At 37.8% G+C, this 25,336-nt stretch overlaps 1 protein-coding gene across 7 annotated transcripts in view; it reads right to left on the bottom strand.

Moving 5' to 3' along the window:
• Positions 1-1,610: 1,610 nt before the first annotated feature.
• Positions 1,611-25,336, bottom strand: part of PRMT8 (protein arginine methyltransferase 8) — a 58,183-nt gene continuing 34,457 nt past the window's right edge. For all 7 annotated transcript variants that reach the window (XM_039699665.1, XM_039699663.1, XM_039699660.1 and 4 more), the window contains 8 exons: positions 23,834-23,989; positions 18,872-18,935; positions 15,664-15,806; positions 15,206-15,293; positions 12,003-12,118; positions 7,383-7,533; positions 5,045-5,166; positions 1,611-3,233 (listed from right to left, as the gene is read on the bottom strand). In XM_039699665.1, the coding sequence (XP_039555599.1) occupies positions 3,150-3,233; positions 5,045-5,166; positions 7,383-7,533; positions 12,003-12,118; positions 15,206-15,293; positions 15,664-15,806; positions 18,872-18,935; positions 23,834-23,989 (924 nt within the window). In that variant the 3' untranslated portion in view covers positions 1,611-3,149. The remainder of the gene's footprint in view (positions 3,234-5,044; positions 5,167-7,382; positions 7,534-12,002; positions 12,119-15,205; positions 15,294-15,663; positions 15,807-18,871; positions 18,936-23,833; positions 23,990-25,336) is intronic.

The following is a 25,336-nucleotide window of genomic DNA, read 5'->3' as shown; positions in this document are numbered from 1 at the left end:
ACTACTTCCTTAATCCTGCAAGTGTGAATTGCCCACTTTGTCTTTTAGAGGCATGATCAGCATGGAGCTTTTTTTGAATGCTTCTTTTTGTTTCAAGTGACAGAACAATCCCTGAGAAGCGCTTTAATACTTCTGCCTTAAGATCAGAGTCAAGGCAGAAGCAACCTGCTTTCTCTTTTCTCCAGTGCTGTGTTACTCACCAGGGACAGTCTTTTGTGTAAATACTCTTTTTCTGTTTCTTTCTCATGCTCTGTCCTCAGCTCATGATCTTCTTTTCCTGTCTGTGGGAAGGGAATTAAATCTTTTAAATACGTGTCTGTTCAGCTCTCAACCATCATTTTGTCACTGTATTTTAATGCAAAGCTTTGAAAATCAGTGGCTTGGGTTCAGTCCTGGAGTCCATGAGAAACCTTCTTATTAAAGCCTTGAGAAAATGAGGCTCAGACTGTGGTAGTTAACTGGACTTGGATTGCTGAGGAAAGCCTTTTAGCTGGTTGCACCTGACCTGCAAGGTCTTTGCATACCTTTTCACTATTGCTGACCTACCAATGCTATGTGTGCCCAACTCACCGGGGCTTTCAAAACCTTGTTGGTTAGTAGCCTTGCAAGCCTGCATTTGCTTTTTCATCACTGTGATTTGAAGGCATTCAGCACTCTGGTAGGCACTCTCAGTTATTTCTGTGATGGACAAATACATATTTTTTTTTTTTAATGTGAATAAAAGCACAAGCTAATTTTTTTTTTCCAGGAAGGAATGTGCCTGAGGTGTGGTGACCACCTCAGAACTGTGCCATTAACAGTATGAGTCAGGATGTAAACCTGCAACACTGAAGTGAATGGGCACTTCAAGTACTAAGGCAAGGTGGCAACTATTGAAAAGAGACCAACACTTCACTGTCAGCAGATGAAAGATGAGACAGAAAGGGCAATTGATGTACACCAGTTCTTAAATACTTCTCAAATTGGTTAATGAGCTGTTCTGATCCAGTGGGGGGTTTTTTTTGCTGCTTCTTGACCAGTGCTTTTTGTCAGGCAAAAATGAAACATTCTCAGAAAAGACCCTTGGGAATATTTTTTTCTTTTTTTCTCTTTTCCTTTTTTTTTTTTTGTTTGTAGTTTTTTTTTTTTTAATCAAATAAGATATGAGACTTTTCCCCCCCTTCTTTGTTATTCTTTTAATATTAAAGTTATTAAATATTTACGTTGTGGGCTAGAGAAGTGGATGGTTTGAAATGCTTTCAAAGTATGATTTAGGCAAACAAAGTAAGAGTCTTTCCTCTTTCAGTAATAGTCATCTCAGTGACTAGTGGCAAAGAAGAAGATGAAAACATTGTTTGAGTGGATTTTTATATAAATGGAGGGCCTGAGAAAAACTGTGGTAGATTTCCTTACCTTAAATTCCTAGAATCACAGAAGTGTTACTAGAAAAGGACTTTTGAATGCTTTTTTCCCAGTCCATTACTGAAAGAGTAGCTGAACTCATTCCCTGAAAATGACAGCAATATTTGACAGATAAACTCGATTTGGTAAGGTAAATTTTTCATCCTCAATCCAAAAATATGAAAGAAGCTTTAAGAAAACAGTGATGAACTAAATTGCAAACAGTATCTTTTACTGCTGAATTACAGTTTAATTTCACTCTACATAGACACCATTGGATAAAATCCCCAAATATATTCTTTAGACCATAAGAAAATGGAGGCACTGTACAGGTTCTGTGGAGGAAAAATCAATAGAAACAGGTTTCTAAAAAGCGAGAAGTTGACAAATACTGGCAAAATACATCTTCAAGTATGCTTTATTTGCAGGTGATTAAAAATATTTTTAGGCAAAAAAAACTAGTCAATCTTATCCAGTACAAGATAGAACATGATTTAATGCCTAATGCCAGACGGACTGGAAAAGGTGTCGATAGGACTGGTGATGCAGTTGTTGATGAATTACATGTGATTAAATGGCCCACGTTCATATAGTAAAAAGACCTGATACATACATATGAGGAATTGTAAGCACTTAATATTTTAACAATAAGCAGGAGATTATGTACAAAAAACAAGGGACTCAAGGGGATGGGAAAGCTACAGACATCTTAGTAATATCAAAAGCCATGGACATTCTTTTTTTAAAGATATTAACTTGCTCCTGCAAATTGCTGCACTCTTGAGAATAGTATTTGCAATTTAAAACTTATCTAAAACATCACCAAAAGGTAACACGAATTCCTATTTTTAAAAAAAATTATTTTATATTAAGAATTCTGCAAAGTACTGAAATATGGCATGGCCAAGAAGCATGAATTATCCACCATTTCAGAGACTTTGCATTCATCACATTTAAATACTAGGTGTCTGATTTCTGAAAGTCTCATGCAAAATCCATCTATAAAAACTCACCACAGAATATTTTCAAGGATAAAAAGCTAATGTTTTTTAAAGCTCTGACAGACATCCAGTTGTGAAGGTGAATTTCAAAACGAATGGTCCACATTTTCAGAGGACATTCAAAAATATAGTTGTTGAACTCCCGGTAAATGCCCAGCTCTTATCTACACTTTGCATGGAATATTTACCAAAGCTATAACATTGGACAGTTAATGGAATATATCACTGCCTAGATTAGTGCCAGAGGTAACGTTATCTTTCCATAACTGCGTAATGAGAATTGAATAATCACAAAACAAATTCCTATTATGAAATTACTTTTTTTTCCTCATGTACAATATATATATGCATTTATATTGAATATAAGTCCAGTAATACTATCACAGTTATGTGCTGTAGTAGTCTTTCATAGTGAGAAAACTGCCCTAATCATCTTTAACATGCAAAGCTTGGAAGAACCAGAAGTTCACAGTAAGTAATACAATTTGTATATGCATCTTCTGCCATCCTAAAGTTAACCAGAACACTCAAGACTGTTGCTTTTTTTTTTCAATGTTTAACAAAAGCTACAGTTCTGTATACTGTACATTCACAGTGGGATCCCAGTCCCCTGTACTATCTGCAAGAAAGATCAGGTTACCACCCTCCATCAGAGTAAACATTCTAGTATTTAATACAATAATCTTGTGAACAGTTGTTCCTAGCTTGAAGCTCAGCAGTTCAAGACTTGATAAAATTCTCCTTTTCATCTCTCTGAGAGGTTTCTTGCTAACGCATTTTGTAGTCATTAGATACTGACATTTCACATAGCTGTCCTTTAAAATCCAAGTCTACTGTGAAATCCAGGTCACGCTGTAAAAAGATTTAAATGCAACATGTAAGTAAGACCATAAGTTTAGTGTATTAATTCAGGTATCATTGCTTGGATTGAAAGGACCAGCAGATTCAAGAGATTCCTGTGATGGTTTCTAACTTATTCTGGGTTTAAATGGTGCTAACACTGAGAAGCAGTCTGTAAGATGTTTAATAGCATTCATCATACAATCTGTGCTTAGGTCACATTTCTGTACTCTTCCTGAGGTGAATTTAATGTCCTGGTTACTTCTGGTTCAGGAAACTTCTGAAATGCTGTTATCATATGTAGCCTATCAAAATTTTTGTGGGGTATCCCCCATTGAGATGCTCTTAATGTAGGCTAAAGGGCTTTCCCACTAGGGGCTGTTCAAGAACAGATCTAGTCAACTTCCTGTTGTACAGTAATTTTTTCTCTTATAATGACATGTTTTTAGGGAAGGGGCACTACACAGCCCTACAGAAGGAAGCTATGCCTATGCAAGCTTTTGAAAAACTTCATGTTTCAGAAGAACAAAGCACTAGCAATTCCTTTTGAACCGAGGTGGTCTCTCTGTTTTATGACAACTATCAAGAACACATTTATTTTAGCACCCAAATCTGCATTCAGGTGCTGACTGCTGTGCGAACAATTTTAAGATATTTTATTCATTTTTCCCCTCACTGAAAATTGATACATTTAAGCCAAAAGAAAATATTCCAGTCCCCCTAGGACAACATAAGAGTGGGGAAACAGATTATTTTCCTCTTGCAGCAAGCAGCATCATGGGTGAATGTGTTTGTTTTAATGCCAAGTTTATTTTGTGTTTATTTCTCCCTCTGTATCAACACTACCATATCCAGTCTGTGTTGGTATAAAAATCAAAAAGCAATGAAAAAAGGGAAGACAATGAAATGTTAATATTTGTTGCAGCTAACAAATGCAATTTTTCAACAATTGCAACAACTGTGTAGATGGACAACAGGTTATTTTAACTGCTGTTTACTGTAATAGAAAATTAAGAGATACTGCTGAAGATTTTTGGCAGAAAATGGTCCAGTGTTTCTCCCAGAAGCCATAATTCTCATGTCTTGTTCTACCCAGCCATGGGTTGTCTATCAGACCGTGTCTCACAGTCTCCTTACCAGTTAAAAGAAGCACTAGGGGGATTCAGCCCATAGCAGAGAAACTGAGGAAGTTTTCAGCAGTCATGGTAGTGTGATACCCACCATGCTTTAGCTTTAGTCTTAGATAAAGCATCTGTATTTTCTATGGAAAGGAACAATTTTTAAGCTACCCTTTCACTCAATTAGTTCCTGAGTACCTGAGTATTCAGGTACATTCAATCAGTGAGTTGATACAAGCATTCCTCTGAAACAGGTTACTTAATTTCCTGTTGGGCTGTCCTTGGGCACTGAGTGGCAAATCACACAGTGCCCATAGATGTGGAACTGAAGTACTTACTCTTGATCATCCTGTGTTGGCAGAAGGGATCTTTCCACTGATTTCAGTGACACTGGGAACAACCCCTTGCCTGCTTGTGTCACAGAATGAGAGTAAAGCTGATTGCTTTAATGAGAGGGCAGCTGACTCAGTGATGTATTGAATCCTCTCCCTTGCCCTGCTAGCCTGCTTGCAGGCTGACTTCTGTAACAGTAGGACTGCTTCACCATTGCTGTCATCAGCTTCGGTGAGGCTGGGACTGGAGCTCTTGCTAATCAACATGAATGCCTTTAGCATGCTCATTGTTTTACTCCTATGCATTTTCTTTATTGCTGATCATAGTTTGTGGTCAGTAGAGCTGGAATTAGGATCAAGGATGCTGACTTACCACATTTTTTGCATTTGGCTTCATGGATATAGTCCCATAGATTTCTTCTCCTCGTCTCACAGTTAAATAGTCCTCCAAGTAGAAGACAGTTTGCTTCCAGTGAGTATAAGGAGCATCAGGTGCTAAAAATATATATATATATGGGTATCACTTATTGAAATTTCTTAAATGCCTTGCAAATCAAATTATGACTTGGAAACAATTGGGAAAAATCCTTTCATTTCATAGAATACTTTATGTACTATATTAGCAAATATGCTTTAGAACACAATTCTGTTGGCTGTCTGTGAGTTGTCTTCCCATTTTTACTGGAATACATCAGATGTGAATCACACCCAGCAAGAAAGATTCCACAAAAGGGGTTACAGGGCAAGATAGGTACATTTTTATGCTTTTCTTTCAACGCACACATATTCAAATTGGGAAAATCTTTACCACCAAGTGCTTCGAATTTCAGAAATCTAAATTAGTTCAAAAAACAATGATACAAAAGCATGAAGGAAAGGTCCATCAAAAATTATTAACCACAGTGTTGCAGATGAAACATTTGACTAGTGATCCCAAACCAGCAAATATTTTAGTTTCCAGGACACAGTGGATGAAAGGGCATTTGCACCTTGATCTCCTCTGGGACTATTAAAAGGCATTTTGGGAAATTTGCCAGAGATGGAAACTGGTCTAAACTAATTTCTAGTCTTGCTTAGCAGAATTACTTTGATGATCCTTTGCTATTTCAGGCTTTTAATTTACTTCTTTAGTTCTATTTCTGATTTAAATTTCAATCTTTGAGCAGTGCCTAATGAACTTGCATTGGTCACTTTTTGTTCCTACCATTCTTGCAAGTCAAGATATCTAGTAACCTAAAAATAGCTGTAGAAGCTCAAAGACTTCCTAACTTGGCAAAAAAAGCCTCTGATAAATTTCTTTTTCTTCCATTTGTATTGCCCATTCACATGAGGTCACTGTATAGTATCATTATTAACACTTTAATAAAATAATGGTTTTATTTCCTTTCAACACCAGTGTTTAAAAAAAATTACTTGGCTCTAAAAATTGTTTGTGACTGGGGAAATGCTAACTTTTTTTAAAAAACTGTCAGGACAGAATTTGTAGCTCTAAAATTCTAGAAATTAAACCAATTATTTTCAGAAGCTGTGCTGGAAAATTTGTATTGTTGAAAGGAAAAGCATTTTACCAGATAATTTCTGTCTATGTTTCCAGACAGTTTTAATGACTGTTAATCCCAATTGTTAAATGAGATATCTTCTTGTAGGAGTTCTGATCCAGACTGTTTACTATTTGGACATGGCTGCATAAAATTTCTAACTGAAAACCTGTTAGACCAAAACAAAATTGAATTTAAATTCTAAATCATTACTTCTGCCTTGTACACACCCAAGTAGTTGTGCACATGCCCCTGTGCAGGGCCACATTCCCTAGAAAAGCCTGACATCACTGGAAACTTGTGCTCCAACAACAGGAGGTGTGTGTAATGCAGGTCCTGGTCTTCAACTCCACCCCAAATTAAACATTTATTCATAATTTATAAAAATACATGTTAACTGAATTCAGTAATTCAGCTTTGCCAACAGACACCAGGTGAGAATCTTTACCAGTCTTCTGGACAGTGGTGACCTTCAGCAGCAGATGGCCAAACAACCTTTTTATGGAGCATTTCTGCACCTCCCATATCATGACAAACTGAACAGAGGCAGAGAAACACTTCACCCTCCTGTCTACACAAAGGCTGTCTGCAGGATGAAGTTTTTGCATTTATTGCAAGACTCTCTGGTTTATTCAGTCTGGTAAACAATGCCTTAAGGGAATGGAGTTATTCCTTTAAATATCTGCTCACCAAAGCAAGTTAGAGTTTCACATCTGGATTGTTAGAGACAACTCACATAATCAGTATGTGTGTTTTTATAGCTTGGAAAAATAGTAGTTTTGTTTTTAGGCTCTGGGGCAAGCTTTGTTTCATTTTGGATTTGGGGAAAACTAGGATGCAGAGCTGCCATTTCTCTCTGAGCTGATAATTCTCTTTCTAATCTGAGAAACTTGACACAGGATTTAGATATAGCTGGTGAGAGACATAAATTCATAGGTCATAATTCCTGCTGAGCTCTAAGATTGATATCCATTGTGAAATTCTGCCTCTGTTTCCACAGAATTCCTATAAGCAGTTGTCCTTTCCCCATCCTGCTCACCTCCCCCAAAATGACAATAGTTTTTATCACTGAAATTCAAATGTGGTGGTGCATTAAAACTTCTTGTACTATCTAACCAGTAGCACTGATAGACTGATAGCAACAGAAATTAAATTAAAAGAAGTACAGATTACCTGTAGAAAATCCCATCTTCTTGTGGCACTTTGTAAATTCAATATTAAAATAGGTGACCAAGGCATGAATGTAATCATTGCGTTGAATTTGGAGGCAGAATGCAGAAGTAAATTCCAATTCTTCAGTCTTCACTGTATAAATATCTACTTCCTGTTTTGAGGAGAAAGAAATGCCATTTACACGCAGATGTCTGTGACTCTCAGGTAAGTGTTAAATGAGATACTTTAGTATTTTGTTTAATGATCAGACACAAAGATGACTGGCAGCCTTTTAAGACTGTAAGAAGTCAGTGGTATATTCTGATATACCAAATCATGAGCAAATGAGGCAGTTATCTGACTAAGCTGAGAGAGAGGACGCTCAGTGAAGAGAGTGTGTTCTTGGGAATGGTAGGGAGGGCTGTAGGAGCTGGGGAAAATCAGGGTAAAAAAGGTGCTCTGATAAATACAGGTGGATGTTGAAATGGAGATATAGGTCCAGTTCAAAGACCTTTCATCATCAGGGACTGTCAGCATGAGGAAAGATGCCAGAGTTAGGTTTTTAATAAAAATACATTTATTTGTTTTTGCATCTCTGGAAAGTGATTTGACAGTGCCAAGCAGTCAAAACATTTGAGGCACAAGAGGGGCCTGCTTTTTGATGGTGATGCTTTCTAGTCCTGTATCAGGTAACTGATTCCAAACAGTGAGCACAGGGATCTTGCTCTTGAACAAGACAGAAACAAATTATGTTAATTGTATTATGGCTTGATTGCAGTAGTTGCAAGGGACATTGTAGTCTTCAAGATTGCTTATTTCCATCAATATTTAAATCTCACTGTTCAAGGCTTAAACTGTATTTTTCAGATGGATCTGATTTTCCCAACTAGGTACTGCTTTCATCTAGGTTGTTTCCAAAAGCTGTAGTGATGATAGGGAGGATGGTAAGTCTGAAGTATTATTCTAATTCTGTGGGAAATGTTTCCTGTGCACTTTCTGTACCTTCATAGCTCATTCTCATTGCTCTGGTATCCTTATTGCTCATGCGTACAGGGAAACATAATTGTTGGAGGCAGAAATCCAAATTTTCTCTATCAGCTGAAGTCAGGAATTGTGTCTCTGACCTCACCAGCATTTCTTAAGATTTGCACTGCAAGAATGGAGAGCAGAGTCTAGATTGCCCATCAGAGGGCTCTAAAGTTTAGCCTCTTTTAGGGCACATTAGAGGGCTCTTGTAGAAATTACCTTCTGTAATCTAAGGTAGGACTGCAAAAAGAGACATAGAAAGATGCAGCCATATTTCAGTTACTGAGGTCTTTGCATGGACCACATGTGTGTTTCTGAGACTTGGAAGACTTATGGGGAGCCAATTTAAGCAAGCCATAGCTTTGGCCTGTCTGGTTAGCATTATTGTTCAAGAACGACTTAACCATAATGAAAATTATTCTACTGCATTGCAACGACACCCTGAGGCACTAGTGTTTATCCTATGTGACCTATGCATATAACTGGTCATTTAAAGCTGTGATAACCTTAAAATGTTTTTGGTTTTTCCCCCTCGAAAGAGGGTAAGAAAAAAAGCATGGGAGGAATGAGAACTTCTGAGGTCTCCTGGCAGAGTTCCATAGCAGCTTGCAAAATTTGCTTTCCCAAGCTAACCTGGACTGGTGAGTGATAGCTGCAGACTTCTGTAATTTTTGGTGTCTTTTTAGTGATCTCACAGTGGGGAAATTGGGACTTAAGTCTAGTGGTGAGGCACATAAAAGGGAGCTAGCTCCCTCTCTCTGAGCTGTGTTGGCTTTGCAGGGTAAAGTGGAATCAAAAGCACTAGGAAATATTTTCATTAGAGAAATTTCTCAAAAATATTAAACAGATATCCTGAATAAACTGTTGGTCAGTTTTTCAGTACTTTTTTTAAGGACAGAAACATAGCTTTTTTACAATGCAAAGTAGGAGACAGAAGTGGGTTGTTTTTTTATTAATTAATTCTGAGAATGGCCAAGTCTGGTTTTGGTGATCTTGAATTGTACTCTGGCAACCATATATTCTTATATAAAATGGCAACACTCATTACAGCTAACTGCACAGGAGACAAATGATGGAAAGTGGAGTGCCGTGGCTCCTCTTTCCTGATCTCCTTCCCATACAGTCAGGTTACTCACAAAGCTAGGACTTTGTGAACATGGAAATAAGCTAAACGTGCAAATCTCAGTGGATGCCCAGGTTTGGTGGAGTTCTTTTATTTGTTTATTTCTTTGTTGTTTTTTGATCAGAAAAGAAAACAACTGTTTTACTAAGTATGGAACAAACTTTTCCATATTTTTGCGCAGTTCCTTAAAGCAGTAGGCCCCCAGCAGGACACCTGTACATTTATTCCTGTGTTCACTCATGGATTCTGGTGGTTTGAAAATGCTTTGTTCTCACTACTCTCCCTGGCTGATTTGCTGTGGAAGTTAAACACAGGACTCCTATTTGGCAGGACAATTCCTGTGTCCCTCAGATGTATTTAAGAGATCATGCAAAAGAGAATGGCTCTCATAGCAGAGAGGATTCCTTGCATGCACCACCCCTAGTGCACCTATTGTCCAGTGCCTAAAGTTCCTTAAAGCATTCAGGACTTGGGTTACATCCAGTTTCTGAGGAGTAAAAAAGAGGAAATTTTACTCAAGTCTCCAGCATGTCAGATAAGTGCCATGGCTACACAGCATGCACAGTTGATGTCTTATTTTGCTGATTTTGTAGAATCATTCAAAGCATCTAAATTGGGAATTGAAATAACTGCAGAAGCACAAGACTCTGACTGGTCTCTGAGGAATATATCTAGTGACTGGTCCATCCACTGACTAATGTAGAGAGAACCCAGACTCATCTGGTAGGCACCTTAAATTAGCTGGCTTTGTGTTGAATACAACCCTAAAAATCCCTCTGTGAATCTAATATGAACAAGCTGTGCTATCCGAAGTGCTGTAATAAAACATTTGAATAATTAAACATTATGGCTTTGTTTATTCTCAAATGTTTTCTTAGGCTAATATTATTCTCTGAATTCACAAATATTTCCAGGAGGAAAAAACCTTTTTTTTTATAAATAAACCATGTGTAAAAGTAAATTAAATTCTAAAATATATAAGTACAGAGTCTGTTTTTCTTGCTCTCATATTGCTATCTTGAACATAAATCTCCCTCCTTCATGCTTTTCATTGACAATTTTCTCTGCTTAGTGATCAGTTTGTGAGATTCTGGAATGGAGGGTGGTTTGTGCTTGTGTACTTATTACCTGCTTTGCTCTCATGGTGCCTCTACATGGTACAGCACCATTCTTGACAAAATATGTCAAAACTGAATATAAAACCTGAATAGAAACACTTTGAAAATTGTTGTCTGTCATCTTAAACCAAATTACTTCCAAAGACCTTCTAAATAAAGCGTTGGATTTGCACTTCAATTAAGCGTGTGCAGCTTTTTATTCCACATCAGCCAACCTATTTTTCTCCCTGATCTCTTTCTCCCTGGACATATTGCATGGAGTCTAAATAGCTGTTTCTTTTATGTGTGCTGCAATTTTAAATGGCTCTGGTTGAGGCTGTTTTCAGGCACAGCCATCTTGTGTTCCCCTCAGTGCAGATGGACTGTGCATGCATATGTACTCATACAGAGTTTCTGTTTCTGTTCCTTTTTTCTGCTTTCAGTAAAGGTTTTGCAGACTGGAGGCATGGCTTTCCCCTTTGCGTATGGGAATAATTAATGCTGTGTTTTTCATTGGCAAAAAGTGAAAGGGGAAAGACAGAACTGATTCTTTGGGATAAATGAGCTCTTGGATTCATGGACCTGGTACTACCACTACTATTGATGCAGACAGCCTTGTTCAGGACAGTTGTCCCACATGAAGATTCCTTCACGTGAAGGGAATGTTAGAGCTTTCAAATGTTCCTGCAGGCAGTTCCTTCATTGTTAACATGACCTTGTGAACAGGGTTTAGTGACCTTTCTGTTTCATGTAGAGCAGGGTACCAGATAATCTCTGGGTGCAGATGTTGGGGCTGAGAGAGAATTCTCTATAAGGCTAAGAATTAGGAAGTTAGAGAAATAAATTGAGTTCAAATTCTGATCACATGTTCTTCAGTTAATTATTTCATCATCAATTCAGAACTGATGTTTCAGACTTTTTTACTGCAAACAGAATAATTTACCCATTTTCCTCAGCAGCACTCAATCAGTAATTTCCAACCCCTATTTGCAAAAAGGCAGGGCAATTCAAACTGATATCTAAATATATCATGTCTCTCTTCATCCAGTATTTCCACATGTAACATTTGTAAGAATCTTGAGTTACAGCCTGCAGATGTAACCAGATGAGTAGAGACAAAAGTAGCACCTTGCTTTTGGGAATTCCATAAGAAATCAAGGTATCAGTGTTCATGCTCAGGTCACGTGACAGTATTGAGCATGTGAAACATGCAAGAACTGGCTAATCTAAAACTGCACAATTTTCCTTCATAGTGTGGCAGCATTCTGCAATGATGGCTTCTGCAGCTGCTTCAAAGCATGCAAAGACAGTAGAAAAACACAAGCAGCAGGTCCCAAAAGAACTCCGCAGTTAGGTGTAAACAATCACAATGAGGTATAATTAGAATTACCAAACCTTTATTAAGCAGGCATTGGTCACCACTTGCTTTGGATCTACTATGTCCACCAAGGGCTCCTTCATGGCCACATCCCTAATACAGGTCATGTCAAAGCCATACACATTCTCCCACCCTGTCGGTGCAAATGGATTTGTCAAGGTTAACAGCAATAATAGAAAATATTTTTTGCTTCTCAATGCACTTTTCTTTTGAAAGAATTTCTACCACCCCCTTTCAGATATCCTTTAAAATTCACAGATGTCCCCTTCAGCTTTTTGCTCCCTGCCCCAGCTGTCTATGTCAACATTGCTAATTTACAGATAAAGCAATTGTGACAAAATAAGTGCTCAATGTACATCTTTGAATAAATGACCCTTATTTTTTGGTGTCTCCAAAACTGTTTTATATGAGATTTGTCAATGATTTTTGTGGCTTTAGATGCTTGTGTTTGTGGCCCAAAATGATCTAATGTCAGGCTGAGTGTTAGGGTGTTTTTTGTTGTTTCTTTTTTTTTTTTTTCTTCTCATAGATTGTCACTCAATTGGCAGTTTACATGTTCTTTTGATTATTTAAGTAGTTTTAGTTTCAGCAATTAAATTACTGGCAGGAGTAGAATTGCAGGTGTGTTTCAATAGTTGGGACTCCATTTTTTAATCTGTGCATACATCATGACAGAAAAGCAAAAGGTTCACTTTGAAAAGATTTAAAAGTCATGCCAATCCTCTGTATTTGAATTGTTCTTCTGATTGTTCCAAAAGATGCTTCTTATCATGTTGAGGATTTTTTGCACAAAATGAAAACGTTGAAAAATGGAGAAGTACAATGGCTTTGCTTTTAAGTTTGCTTAGCAAAGTGAAAACAAGAACCTTCAAACAAGTGAAACCTTAGTCTTTTTTAAAAGCATGTAAGTCAAGGTCCATTCAGTGCTTTATCTCAAATTCTAAACTGATACTGTGAGTGTTTCTATAAATGGCTTGAACAAAAACCGAAGCAAACAGATAAACACATTTGCGAGCATGTTTGAAATGTCTCGCTTTTTTCAGAGCATTTGAGCTACTGGGGTTTCCAGAGGAGTATGGAAAATGTCATGTGATATAAAAATCTGCATATTCCTAAACTGGAAAACCATGGACATGAATGATTCTTTGATATCTTTTTATTAACTCTGTACTGGTTTGTGAGTTTCTCAGCATTTCAGGGGAGCTAAAACTTTTGTTTCAGGCATCATGAGTGTGTGAGAATTTCAGATTACATTTTAAAAAGTCATATATTTTTATGTGATTACTCAGAAAAGACTAATTAGGAAGCCCTGAAGAAACAACTGATTAATTTTTTATTTATTATTGGGGCCTCCATAATTTACTGCACCTCAGCCCACATGGGATACCTTTGAAAAAAATAGCCCAATCTGTCTTAGGCAGAGAGCTGTCACAGGAGGTAAAAAATAAAATAATATGTTTTACATTTTGCAGTAAATCAGAGTAATTGATGGTAGTAGTACTCTGTGGCATTAATCTTCAGTTAGAAAAATCAGAAGTTAGCTTTTTTTAGAAACCTCATATTGCATTATTTCTTTATCAATATAATGGTTCTTGAATGCCCTTTAAATGCTGAGGGTCACATCTCATATGAGGGTAAGACTTTATCCTCCATAAGGGAGAAAAAGATGAAAAATTGAAATGTAAGGAAATACTATCAAGGATTTATAAATGGAAAGGAGAGACAAGATGGTGGCGCAGATTGTGAGACAGAAATAACTGAGGACAGAGGTAAAGGTAAGGGGGAGAAGGGAAATCAGAGGTGAAATCAGAAAATAAAATGTCTTAGAGGAAACCAAATTTTAGAAGAGGAAAAAATGACTTTGTACATTTTTTCAAATGGCTCAAAATGAAACAATTTGAAAACAGATGTATTGTCTGTGAGAAAAGAACAAGATTCAAGGTCTAGAAATGAAGGAGTTCAAAAGCACAATGAAAGATTTTAGGCCAAAATGGCTCTGATTCCTTTACAGAATGGATGACTCATACATCCATTTGAATCTGTACATTTTGTAAGGAGTTCAACTGTCAAGGTCATCACAGCTGAAGAGAAAAATCTAGGCTGTGCTTGAAGGGGAGATATAATCCTTCCTGGCACCTACAGAGACTTCTTGTCACCACCCCACTGCACTGGGCTCACTTTTGACCCAAAATAGCAATTTTGACCAACTGGCAGTTCTGTGTATTAGCACTGAATTTGGTTACTTAAACACCAAACCTTCTTTTCTGGGAGGAGGTGAGAGTCAAGGAATGAGGAGTTAGGCATTTTAATTTAAAGGTTGTCTAAATTTAACCCAAATTTTCATATGTAACTTTGGTTAATAAATTTGCTTAGGGATTTTGTGTTTTTTTTTTTTTTTTCATAATGGAAAATACCTTTAAGTGAAACTGCCCAGCTCCAAAAAATAAATAAAATTTAAAAATGTTGAAAGGAAAAGAAGAATAAAATAATGTAAAACATGTTCATTTGATCACAGCAGGAGCCTGGACTAGGTCACTTGTAGATGTCACTAACAGCAACAGTTATTCAATGATACTTCAAGGAAACTGTCCCAAAGCAAAGGAAAAGTCCAATTTATGCATCTATGAAGTACCAAAAAAGCCCCAAATTAGAACCCTTTTTTAACATATAAGTAAAATTTACATTTCTGATCCTTATTTTTAATTTAAAAATTCTCACATAAAATGTTTTTTAAAAAACTTTACATGTTGTGTGTTTTTTTCTTTTAGACAGGCCATCATGGAGATATAATTTTGTTCTAGGTTTATTTCTTCACATGTACAATTAATTTGCATCTTACTGCTTTTATGCTTTTGTTATGTTAAAAACAAAAATAAAGACGTGAATGGCAAAAAAATTACTGGGTTTTGTGGCTGTTGTGATGGATTATATATTTATCAAAACAACAACAAAACTAAATCTCCTGTAATCCACATTTTAAATATAGCTAGAGGTATTAATACAACTCTAGGCAAAGTCTTCATCAATTTATACATGCATCTCTCCTTTGTGCACTTTAAATTATTGCAAATTTCCTGAATGTATCAGCAAACCAACATTTTTCTCAGAGTTCACATTCATATTGGAATTCTGGCCTGCAAAGAGGTCACAGTAAGCTACTGGAAATGAAAGATTTAAGGAAATAACCACAGAAAAGTGTTTCTGGCAGGTGCTTACTCACAGTGAATTTTGAAGTCCTTGTACTGTCTGTCTTCAATTGCTACCACGTACAAAGCAGCTCGGTCTGGAAACATTAGCCCTCCAGGTTTCTGTTGATGAATTGTGGGGAAATGGATCTCGTAATCTATTCACCTGACAAAGACATCACATTTTGAACTGCACATACAAAAACCAGACAAGCACCCCTTGCATGCCTTTATTGTTTTCCTTCAGCTTTAACCTTGCAGCCTGCGGCAATGTCATTAGACACTGTCTAGGCAAACTTGGCCGGCCAGCACTTAATCAAAAGCAAAGCTCTTTCACTGAGGTTCCCTTTGTTATCTCCTCGTTAAAGCCTCAGAAACGGCACTTGGAGATGTGACAGTGTCTCGTTATGGCGACAGTAGGGAAGGGAAAGCTTGTAGTCAGAAAATAAATGGAGACTGCTCCAGCAAGGAGCACGACATGCAGAGCACCTACCAGCCACTTGTCTCGTGCGAAGATGACTGTGTTTAACATTGACTCATAGAACAGACAGTAACCCATCCACTCGCTGATGATGATGTCTACTTGATCCACAGGTAATTCAACTTCTTCCACTTTACCTTTAAATATTGTGATTACTGAAAAGAGAATCCAAATAGATATGTTTCACATAATAAAAGACCTGACTAAGATCCTTACTGGTGAATGTCAGGCTGACCTTTTCAGTCTGATTCTCTTCTTGAGTGCCTGTCCACAAGGCATGACTCCATGTGACTCAATGCACTTCACACTTTTTAAAAACTATTCAGAGTACGTATAATAAAATTTTTTGTAATAGTATAAAAAGAAAAAATACCAACCCAAAAGCCAAAGGCCAAACAAAAAACCCCACCATGTCTAAAAATAACAGAAAAACAGGCCTTACCTGGTTACCTGCATGATCTCATTTTAAAATGCCCTTTGGAATTTGGCAAATTGCCAGATCATTGACCAAGTATAGCAAAGAATCCACTTAGAAGCATTTAAACATCCCTGCAGGTTTACACACTAATGTTTGAATTTTGGGCCATATTTACCTCAGTTGTAACAGATAATTTTGTTTTAGGACAACTACACAAGTAACCCATCATTCCTGATTTAAAAAAAAAATTCCTATTTGCAAATGCATTTTCAAATTGTGCTAAATAATTTTTAGCATGTGTTTCTCTCATGTTTATATTGTTTGTTGCAGTGGATAAAGTGTCATGGTTCTGGATTCTTCCTTGAAAAGGTAACAAATGCACTAGAAATTTAGGAATAAGGCGAGTATTCTACTTTGAATTACTAATTGATAAGATTACTCCACTACTCTTAATTAATGGTAATTTTTAATGATAGCATTTTTTATTGAAGAAATGGTCAACATTCAGTTTCAGAAAAAGGAAGGTAATTTAATTTAATTTAATTTAGCTAGAACTACACTACCTGGCTGAGTGTGGAATTGTGGGTTGAGTGATTTTTAGAACTCAGCCCAGGGAAAAGGAGGTTTTGTCTTTCCCAAATACATGCAGTACTAGTATTACTCTAACCAGATGTGGCCACTTTATTTGCACAGCAAATTTTTAGTCCAGACTGGCCCCCTAAGAAATTTGGAACACTCTGATTCAGACTGGTACCACAAAGTATCAGCTGATAAGAGCAACCTGACTGGAAAAGAGCAGAGTTCTCTTTGCCATTATTTAAACTAATTTCTTTCACACTTAGTAATTCAACAGTTCATCTCTTGTTATCCTGAAGACTCTTCATGTCTATAACCTCCAGCCATGAGTTCTCTCAGTTCTTTTTTTTCCCAAGAACTTCCACTGCCCCAATTCTTTTGGAGTGAATTTCAGCACTGCTGACAGCTGCCAGAGTGACACACCTGACTGTGAAGCCCCCTGTTTACAGCCAGAACAGTCACAGTGTGAGCAGCAGCAGCAGCAGCAGCAGCACTGGTTCCTCCCACCTCCCTTCACTTCATAAGGCATCATGTGGGGACAGATTGTGCTATCCCCAGATGTATTGCATGTCTCTGTTCTGGAAGCAGGGGTTTTCCCTTGGTTCAGCCCCTTTTTCTGACTCTGCATTGCTCAAAACACTTGGAGGGGAGGGGAGTGGGGAAAGGAAAATTTCCATGAGCAACAAGACCCTTTGGCTCAGTACCAGGCTGCATTAAAATAGAAGTGAATGTGGGTCAGTGTGGAGTGTGAAAGAGTAAATGTTGGTTCAGGTGTGCAGTTTGCAGACCAAACTGCAGTCAGGCAGACTGCTGAGCCTCGCCTGCCAAGTCTCCTCCCAAAGGGATGGGGTTCTGCTCCTGCCCATAGTTTCCCAGTTTTCCTTGTAGAAACAGGAGGAAAAAGCAGACACAGAAACCTTCTGCACCCTCTGGAGAACACTGGAACCTTCTAATTTATTCTGACAATGATCCCTTCACACACAACGCCTGCTGCTGGAAATCCAAACACAAATTGATTTGCGGTGCGCTATTTGTGTCTCTAGCCAATGAAAGCCGTGCTGGGAACACACAGTCTCTGCATCCAAGGTTAAGGACAACCACAGAGGTCACACTTCACTGCTTTAGTGCCTTATCCCAATTGTGGAAAGAGTATTTTCTTTGCTTCCTCTTTGCTTCCTTCTTTTCCTGAGCCAAGAGTTGCACATGCTGGCTGGCCCCTTGTATCCCACGTCAGTGCTGTTCTCACCACAACACTTGAATGCCCGTGATGTACAATAAATATTCCTCACAGAGAGCTCGGGGTTAGTCACAAACTGCCAGTGACAGCAATAAAAATCAAAGCAGATCTGAACCAGCACAGAAACCCATTCCTGTGCCTGGGCGGGCAGAGCATCAGCGCAGCCACAGCTGAAAGCGCGGGCACTTGGTGCAGCCCAGCCGTGACCTGCTCTGCAGCAAAGGCAAGCTCTTCACAAAAAATCACTTTTAAACAGGAGCTGTATCACAGCCTCAGTTAAAAAAAGACTGACTTTTTAGGTTGTTACAAAGATATCTTGAGTGCTGTGATTTGAAGGAGGACGGAAGGCAAGAAATAGAACTTGCTGGGGATTATTTTGTTCTAAGGGTTTTCAGTAGCTTGGGGGTACTTCTAGTTTTTGTTGGGTTTGGTTTTTTTTTAATTTAGAGTTTCCACATACTTGGAAATTTCATCAGCTTTCTTTTCAAGCAAAAAGGAAGTTTTATATTATATTTTTATTTTAGGATTCAAACAGTTTTGTTTGTGTCTGTGTGTTTTGATAAGGTTTTGAAAAAAGTATTTTCTTAAAGTGGGGAGTCAGAAAACTTGGTGAAAAATTTTTGCTTTAAAACTAATTTCAATTTGAATGTCAGTATGTTTTTATTGCTATTCTGTTTAAGACAGAAGGTGGAATTCTAATGGCACAATTAATTTGACCAGTTCTAATATACGGTCTTCCTTCTGCTTTGCTAAACCAAACTTCCCATTTATCAATTCTAGTTCCTTTTTTTGTCTCTGATAAATACAGAATTGACAGCAATTCCTGTGAGGAATTGTTGTAGTGCCTAGAAAGAGGTGTTTAGTTTTGTATTTACATAAGTAAATTCTGCAAAACTACCATTTACATGTAAAACACAGAACATAAATTAATCAGAACAACAAAACTGTTATCTTCTCTTTTTCCTGAAAAAAAAAAAAAAATGTCTTACTGTTGTCCAAGTGGTTGGCCTTGATAATTTTTTCTGAGTAGTCAGATATACTTGAGCATTCAATCTAGGAAAAAAAAGAAAAAAAGAAAAACAAGATAAAGAGGAATTTATCTGTTAAAGAGTTCAGCTATGTGAATGAAAACCATCTACTGAAGGCAGCAAAGACTCTACAAAGCATGTAACCATTGATAAAGACTAAATCAAACCTGTGGGGAGGATCATAATTAATGATATTTTAATATTTAAATTGCAGTCTGTGTCTGAGTTAAATTGGCTCCTGTAGAAAATATTGCTTTTAAAATTGCTGAAATGTGAAAAGAAGAGGCTTTACCTACCAAATGTACATTATTAATTATATTTAATTTATTCCTGATACTTTAGAATATTGCCTTCTCCCCCACAAAAATCTGCTGAATGGAATCAATTAGGATGATGCTACATTTCCATATGTATTTTTAAACAAAGTACATTCAAACTTTCTGAATAATATTAAAATTCAAATATGCCAATACTGGCATACAAATATGCCAAGAAGTAACTGTTTTCTATGTGAAAAACAATCTATATTCTATATTCTTTAGCAAAGCTGCTATTCCTAAAGAATGCAGCATTTAACACATAAGAAAGGACTGAAATTTTCTATTTAAAAGAACATCCAGATCTGCATGACTTTTTCTCTGACCAGTTCTGTGCTTTTTCTAGGAAAATAATTACAGAGTGCCTCTGAGTTTTAGATTTGCCCTTAAACGTGGTAAAATCTGCATACTAGCATAAAAGCATGTTTGCAACAACCTCTAATATCTTTTAGAAAAAAACTACATTCTGTTAATCCCTCTGGGTTTTGTGTCCCTTGAAAATCATGAAGGCCAAAGTTTCTGGTAGTCACTGAATCAGTTCCTAATTTACCTCTTCCAAATTTGGCATTAAACGGAGAATACTACTTTCCATAATCCTTGTCTCCCTAATTCCCCTGTGGGAATGTCAAATAGAACTATATCATCTCTAATGAAGTGGTTTATATAGCCAGTGAATCCAATTTAATCTCTAAAAGCTAAATTGTGCTTGACCTCTGAGACAGCACTCACAGATGGCAGGACAGCAGACACAAGGACACACAAATCCTTTATTCTTTTTATATTGTGCATGAAACAGACATAACAGCAGTCATAATATCAATCCCAGTCCCCATGGGAGCGTGTTGATTCTGCTTAGCTTGCCTGTGGGTGTAAACCATTCCTAAAATGTCTGACTGAGTGCCAGTGCAGGGAGTTCAAGGAAGAAAACCTTCAGGGTGAGGGCTGTCCTCTTGCTCCATCCAGGTTCTTCTCTTACTCTAAACCCTATGAACTGTATGCCCTGTCTATAGTTACTTCCTTTATACTCATTTTGCCTGTCTTTATTCACATCTGTCTGGTATTTTCAATTCCATTGCCCATTTTGGTTGCTTTTTAAATAAAGCAGGCGTAGGTAGGTGTTTGGAGGTTGCTTTCCAAACTTTCTAAAGAACAAGGTGCAAAGAAATAAAAAAATTCTCTGTCATGAATGACAACAAGTCTCCAAAAATCCGCTTCAGATGCAAAAAAGCAAAAGAATAAAACCACCCAACATTTAAATGTTTAATGAAGGAATATGTATTTCAGTAAAAAACTTGCTTTAGGGTGGCTAAAGCTGTTCATGTGCATTTTGATTTGGGCTCTATACTGTGGTTTAATTTTATTTTAAAAAGCAACCCATTTCAGAAAAAAGAAAAATGAATTCTGCAGGTGAAGAAATAGAGGAAAAATTGGTGTTGTCAGTTTTTTTCTCAGTTTTCTTTCAAGTCAATGATTTGCTCAAATCCGCAGATCATTGAATGCAACGCATTTGGATTTTATGAAAAGCACACGTTCCAATAAAGTAAGTCTGTACCTGAGTTTATAATCACAGAATCATAGGATGGTTTGGGCTTGAAGAGATCTTCAAAGGATTGCCCTGATTCAAGTGAAGGATCCTATCCTGTTCTTGGCCATGTTGAAAATCCATGAGGTTCTTGGCCATAAGGTTCACACAGGCCCACTCCTCAAGCCTGACAAGATTCCTCTGTGTGGCCTATTTTCCCTCAAGTACATCAGCTGCACAAAGCACTTTTGTGTCATCTGCAAACTTGCTGAGGATGAACTCAATTCCACTATCTCTTGTCCTTAATGAAGATCTTAAACAGCAGTGGTCCCAGCACGGACCCTTGAATTGCTTCAGCTGTGTCTGGTTCAGTGCATGTGTATTCACCTCTGCTTTCATTTTACTTCTCAGTCTTCAATCTACTGCTGCAAATGTCTCCTCATTTACTGTGGTCTCTTCCTGAAACAGTCACAAGATCCCCAGATTTCCCCTGGGCTGTGTCCTCATCACCACCTTTTTATACAAAGCAGCTGACATCTAACATCAGCCTTCATCTTCTGTGTCTGTTTAACTCCTTCTTTCCTGCACTGTCTTGTTTGTCTGAAAACAGCATGGAATTCAGATAGTTCTACCGCAGTGACTGTCCTGAATTTTATATTACTAAATGCAGCAGATAAAACAAGGCTTCAAGGGATTTTTTATGTATTTTTGTGCCCCGCACTGACCCCTCCCAAGTACCAAGAGCTATGTGCCAATTCTATCTCTACATTTCTTACAATAGCTCCCCCATCAGATGAACATCAGTGCACAGCACAGTGGTACCCTCCCCCCAGGGTTAGGGCTCAGAGCAGGTGAAGAAAGAAGAGAAAATGTGGGGGCTGGTTCTGTTCAGGTGTAGAAGACATCCTCCCCAATCCAATAGCAATCTAAAAGTATTTCAAAAGGATTTGCAAAGAAATTAAAGTCAAACTCTTTTCTGAAATACACAGGGACAAGAAAAAAGTCAGTAATCATGAGCTGTGGCAAGGGAAATTCCTGCTGATTGTAGGCCTAGAATAGGTGCTGAGAGAGTATTTAAAGTCTCTCTATACTTGCAGATTTTCCAAATTGGACTGGACATGTCCTTGGCCAACTTGATACAGCTTTAAGTTAATGATTCTATGATTTACATCTCTTGAAGACCCAGAGATAATTCTAGTTATTGGCTTAGGTAGGGACAAGGAATAAGTACCAACAGTGGGTAAGAAGGGATAAGAAGAACCAGACAGAGTAGTGGATGAATTTGAACCCAAAGAGAGAAAGTGTGAGTAAGAGGAGAGTGATTTCTGTAGTCAAAAAACCAACACTCTGCATTTGTCAACAGTTCCCACATCATGCTATTTGAAAAATCACATTTAACTGTAAAGAAACTGGAACATGGCAGCTCTATGTAATAACTGCTGGCAAATTTTTGCTTTTTAAATGGAACACTCACAGTTTCCAATTGCAAATATGACCATAAAGTCTCAATTTGACAGTAAGATTGCCACTGCTAGGTCTGAAATGGCTGCTTGTCCAACACAAATCCACTCAGACAGTTCATCTGACAAGAAAGTTGAAATTCTTTGGCTGTAGCAGAAGAGTTTCACACCTAAGGGAGTTCCTCTGAGAGCTAAGTTCCATGGATAGCACACCCACCAGCTTCAGTGATGAACAGTCCATCGGTGAGCTGGCACTGGTGTGCCACTCAGCTTTATAAGGTCCTGAGGTAAAGCCTGAGCTCTAAATGGAAAAAAAACCCCAAAACCCAAACGCAAAAAACCCTCACAACAACAACAACAATAAACATGGAAAAGTGTTTACTTTTCTTTTACTTGGTGAATTTTCTGCCAGTGAGCTGGATCACTGTAGAATCAGATCAGCACCAGTGCCAGCACAAGGGAGGGAGGAAGACCATATGGCCAGGGATCTGAGAGATGGGAAGGTGGGAGCACATCACCATCATTTTGTATATGCTTATACTTCTAGAGCACTGCAACATCTTTCCATGAGACCTGCATTTCTGCATCACAGAAGGCTGCTGGTTTATCCTTCTTGAAGCTTTGAGGTAATAAATCATATTAATAAGTAATACTTTGTTTACAAGAATATACCTTCCAGCTGCCTATCTCGGGCTTAAACTCCAAAACTTTTTCCAGCACCTTTTGATTTCAGCTATGTATAGTTTCACGCTCCAGTCTGATATTCAAATGAGATACTCTGACGTTACACTGGATTTTGAAAATATAAGCCTGAGAATTGAAATGGCATTTCATAACAAAGTAATAAAGACACACTGTTTGGGTGCTTAGTGACATCAGTGTCCACAAATGCACAGATGTACCCAATTAAGTTTTAGTAAACAGTTTTGTTGTTGTACACTGAGAAATAGGATCTATTTCCCCTTTTCTATGTTGCATTGTGTCTTCAGGGCAAACAGAAGTCCAAAGCAAAAAGAAACTGCATCTGGCATTTTAGAGTCAGTACAAATAAGTGTGAATATACTTAGTAAGCAAATCTATGCTCTCCGTAATGACTTCTCTGCAGAGAACAGCACATTCATGCTCCTAAGGTTCAAAGTATTTAAGGTAATAATTTCCTTCTGCCTCTGAAAAGTGTTATTGTTGGCACAGAAAACATGCACATGCTTTCCTGCACAATTTGCTGAGTTGTAATATGCAGGGAAAAGTGTATTAAAGAAATGTGTTTCCAAGACTACAAAGTTGCCGACCCTGAAAATTTAAAAAGCAAGATAGTTCCGTTAACCCCTCTGAGTAGGAGTGAGTCTCTTTACATTTTTTTTCAGCCAAGAAGAAATGTGAATATGTACCAGAACACCAAAGGTTCCACATATGAAAAGATATTTACATCTCCCTTTGGAAAAGGTGCAGTAGTGCAAGTCATAGAATACAACAGAACTGCACTGAAGTCATTATAAACCAAGCCATAGATGAGCTTGGAGAGTAGAATTTCAAACCAAGACAAGTAAGAAAAGGTAAATCACGAAGCCAAATTGTCAGGCAAAATGCACAAACAAATTCAGAATGTGAGAGAAAGTCTTCTTACCCCATATACCTTCTTGGCTCCTGCCTTTGCAGCAAACATAGAGAGGATTCCCGTGCCACTTCCAACATCGAGGACAATCTTATCTTTAAAAACATGTTTATTGTGATACATTGAGTTTCTATAGGTTAATGTGCGTACTTCATCTTTTAACATTTCCTGTGATGAAAATAAAAGGATTGTGTCACTATTTGAAATGCTTAAATGCCTTCCACACTGCTACTGAATGCATTCCTTTGCTGTCATTTAAGCATTATTAACGCACAACATGAAGGGTTTCTCAAGTACTTTGGGGCGCACATATCAAAGCAACTGTAAAATGCCAGCTACTTACAGCTGAATTATTAAGAAGCAGCATGATGTCCCTTGTATGATTTTATTCTTCTATTACTTCACTGTTACAATCAACAAACAGAATGTAATCTAACCACAGCACTGCTTTGGGAATAGACAGAAATCGTATAGAAATCCAAACATTCCTTTCCTCCTAAATCATGCACAACCCAGAGCCTCAGTGGAGGGACCTTCTGAGGTTCCTCTTTGAACAGAAAAGAAATAGTTCCAGAAGACATTATACAACAGAAGGCTTGACAGCCTTGCCCATGTGAGGCAGAAGCCCATAGAAGAGCTTAGAAATTCTGTATTATAAGGTCCTCCCTCACTGCTCTTTCCACTCATTTATCTGATCAATTTCCAGAAGATATTAATGAATCACCTAGAATACCATCTCACTAGTCTGAGATGTCATTGATAGGTGCTGAGTTTTGATGCACCGATAGCAGCTGTACATGCATTTAATTCCATCGATACCTTGCTTTCCTTGTACATCCATCAGTCAAACTACATCAAGAAAGAGGACCCAGCTCAAGACCCAGGTGCCATTTTTAAGAGAAGTGTAGACCATTCAACACAGACTTTAGTTTTCTGAAAATGCTTCTGTTATGTCTAGAAGGCAGAAGGTTTGTTTATAGTATTGCCTAATTTAATAGTTTGAACAAGTAGACAAATGAGTTTTTCAATTTCAGGATGAAAAGGATCCATCCACTGCCCATCAGTCTGAGGCAGTCATGAACTGGATTGTAACACATATCAGCTGCTTACTTACCTGTCTTGGCAGGACACTATGTGTGCTCAGTAACTGCAGATGAGTTTTTCAATTTCAGGATGAAAAGGATCCATCCACTGCCCATCAGTCTGAGGCAGTCATGAACTGGATTGTAACACATATCAGCTGCTTACTTACCTGTCTTGGCAGGACACTATGTGTGCTCAGTAACTGCAGATGAGTTTTTCAATTTCAGGATGAAAAGGATCCATCCACTGCCCATCAGTCTGAGGCAGTCATGAACTGGATTGTAACACATATCAGCTGCTTATTTACCTGTCTTGGCAGGACACTATGTGCGCTCAGTAACTGCAGATGAACAAAAGGCTACTTTTGTCGTAAAGCATGGTTTGGTGTCAATCCATCACCACTGGAAGGGTGTGAGCACAAACTCATGGAAA

This window comes from Passer montanus, unplaced genomic scaffold, assembly GCF_014805655.1.
Source record: "Passer montanus isolate IOZ18808 unplaced genomic scaffold, ASM1480565v1 scaffold137, whole genome shotgun sequence".
Classification (NCBI taxonomy): domain Eukaryota; kingdom Metazoa; phylum Chordata; class Aves; order Passeriformes; family Passeridae; genus Passer; species Passer montanus.
This window is presented reverse-complemented; position numbering and strand designations above follow the sequence as displayed.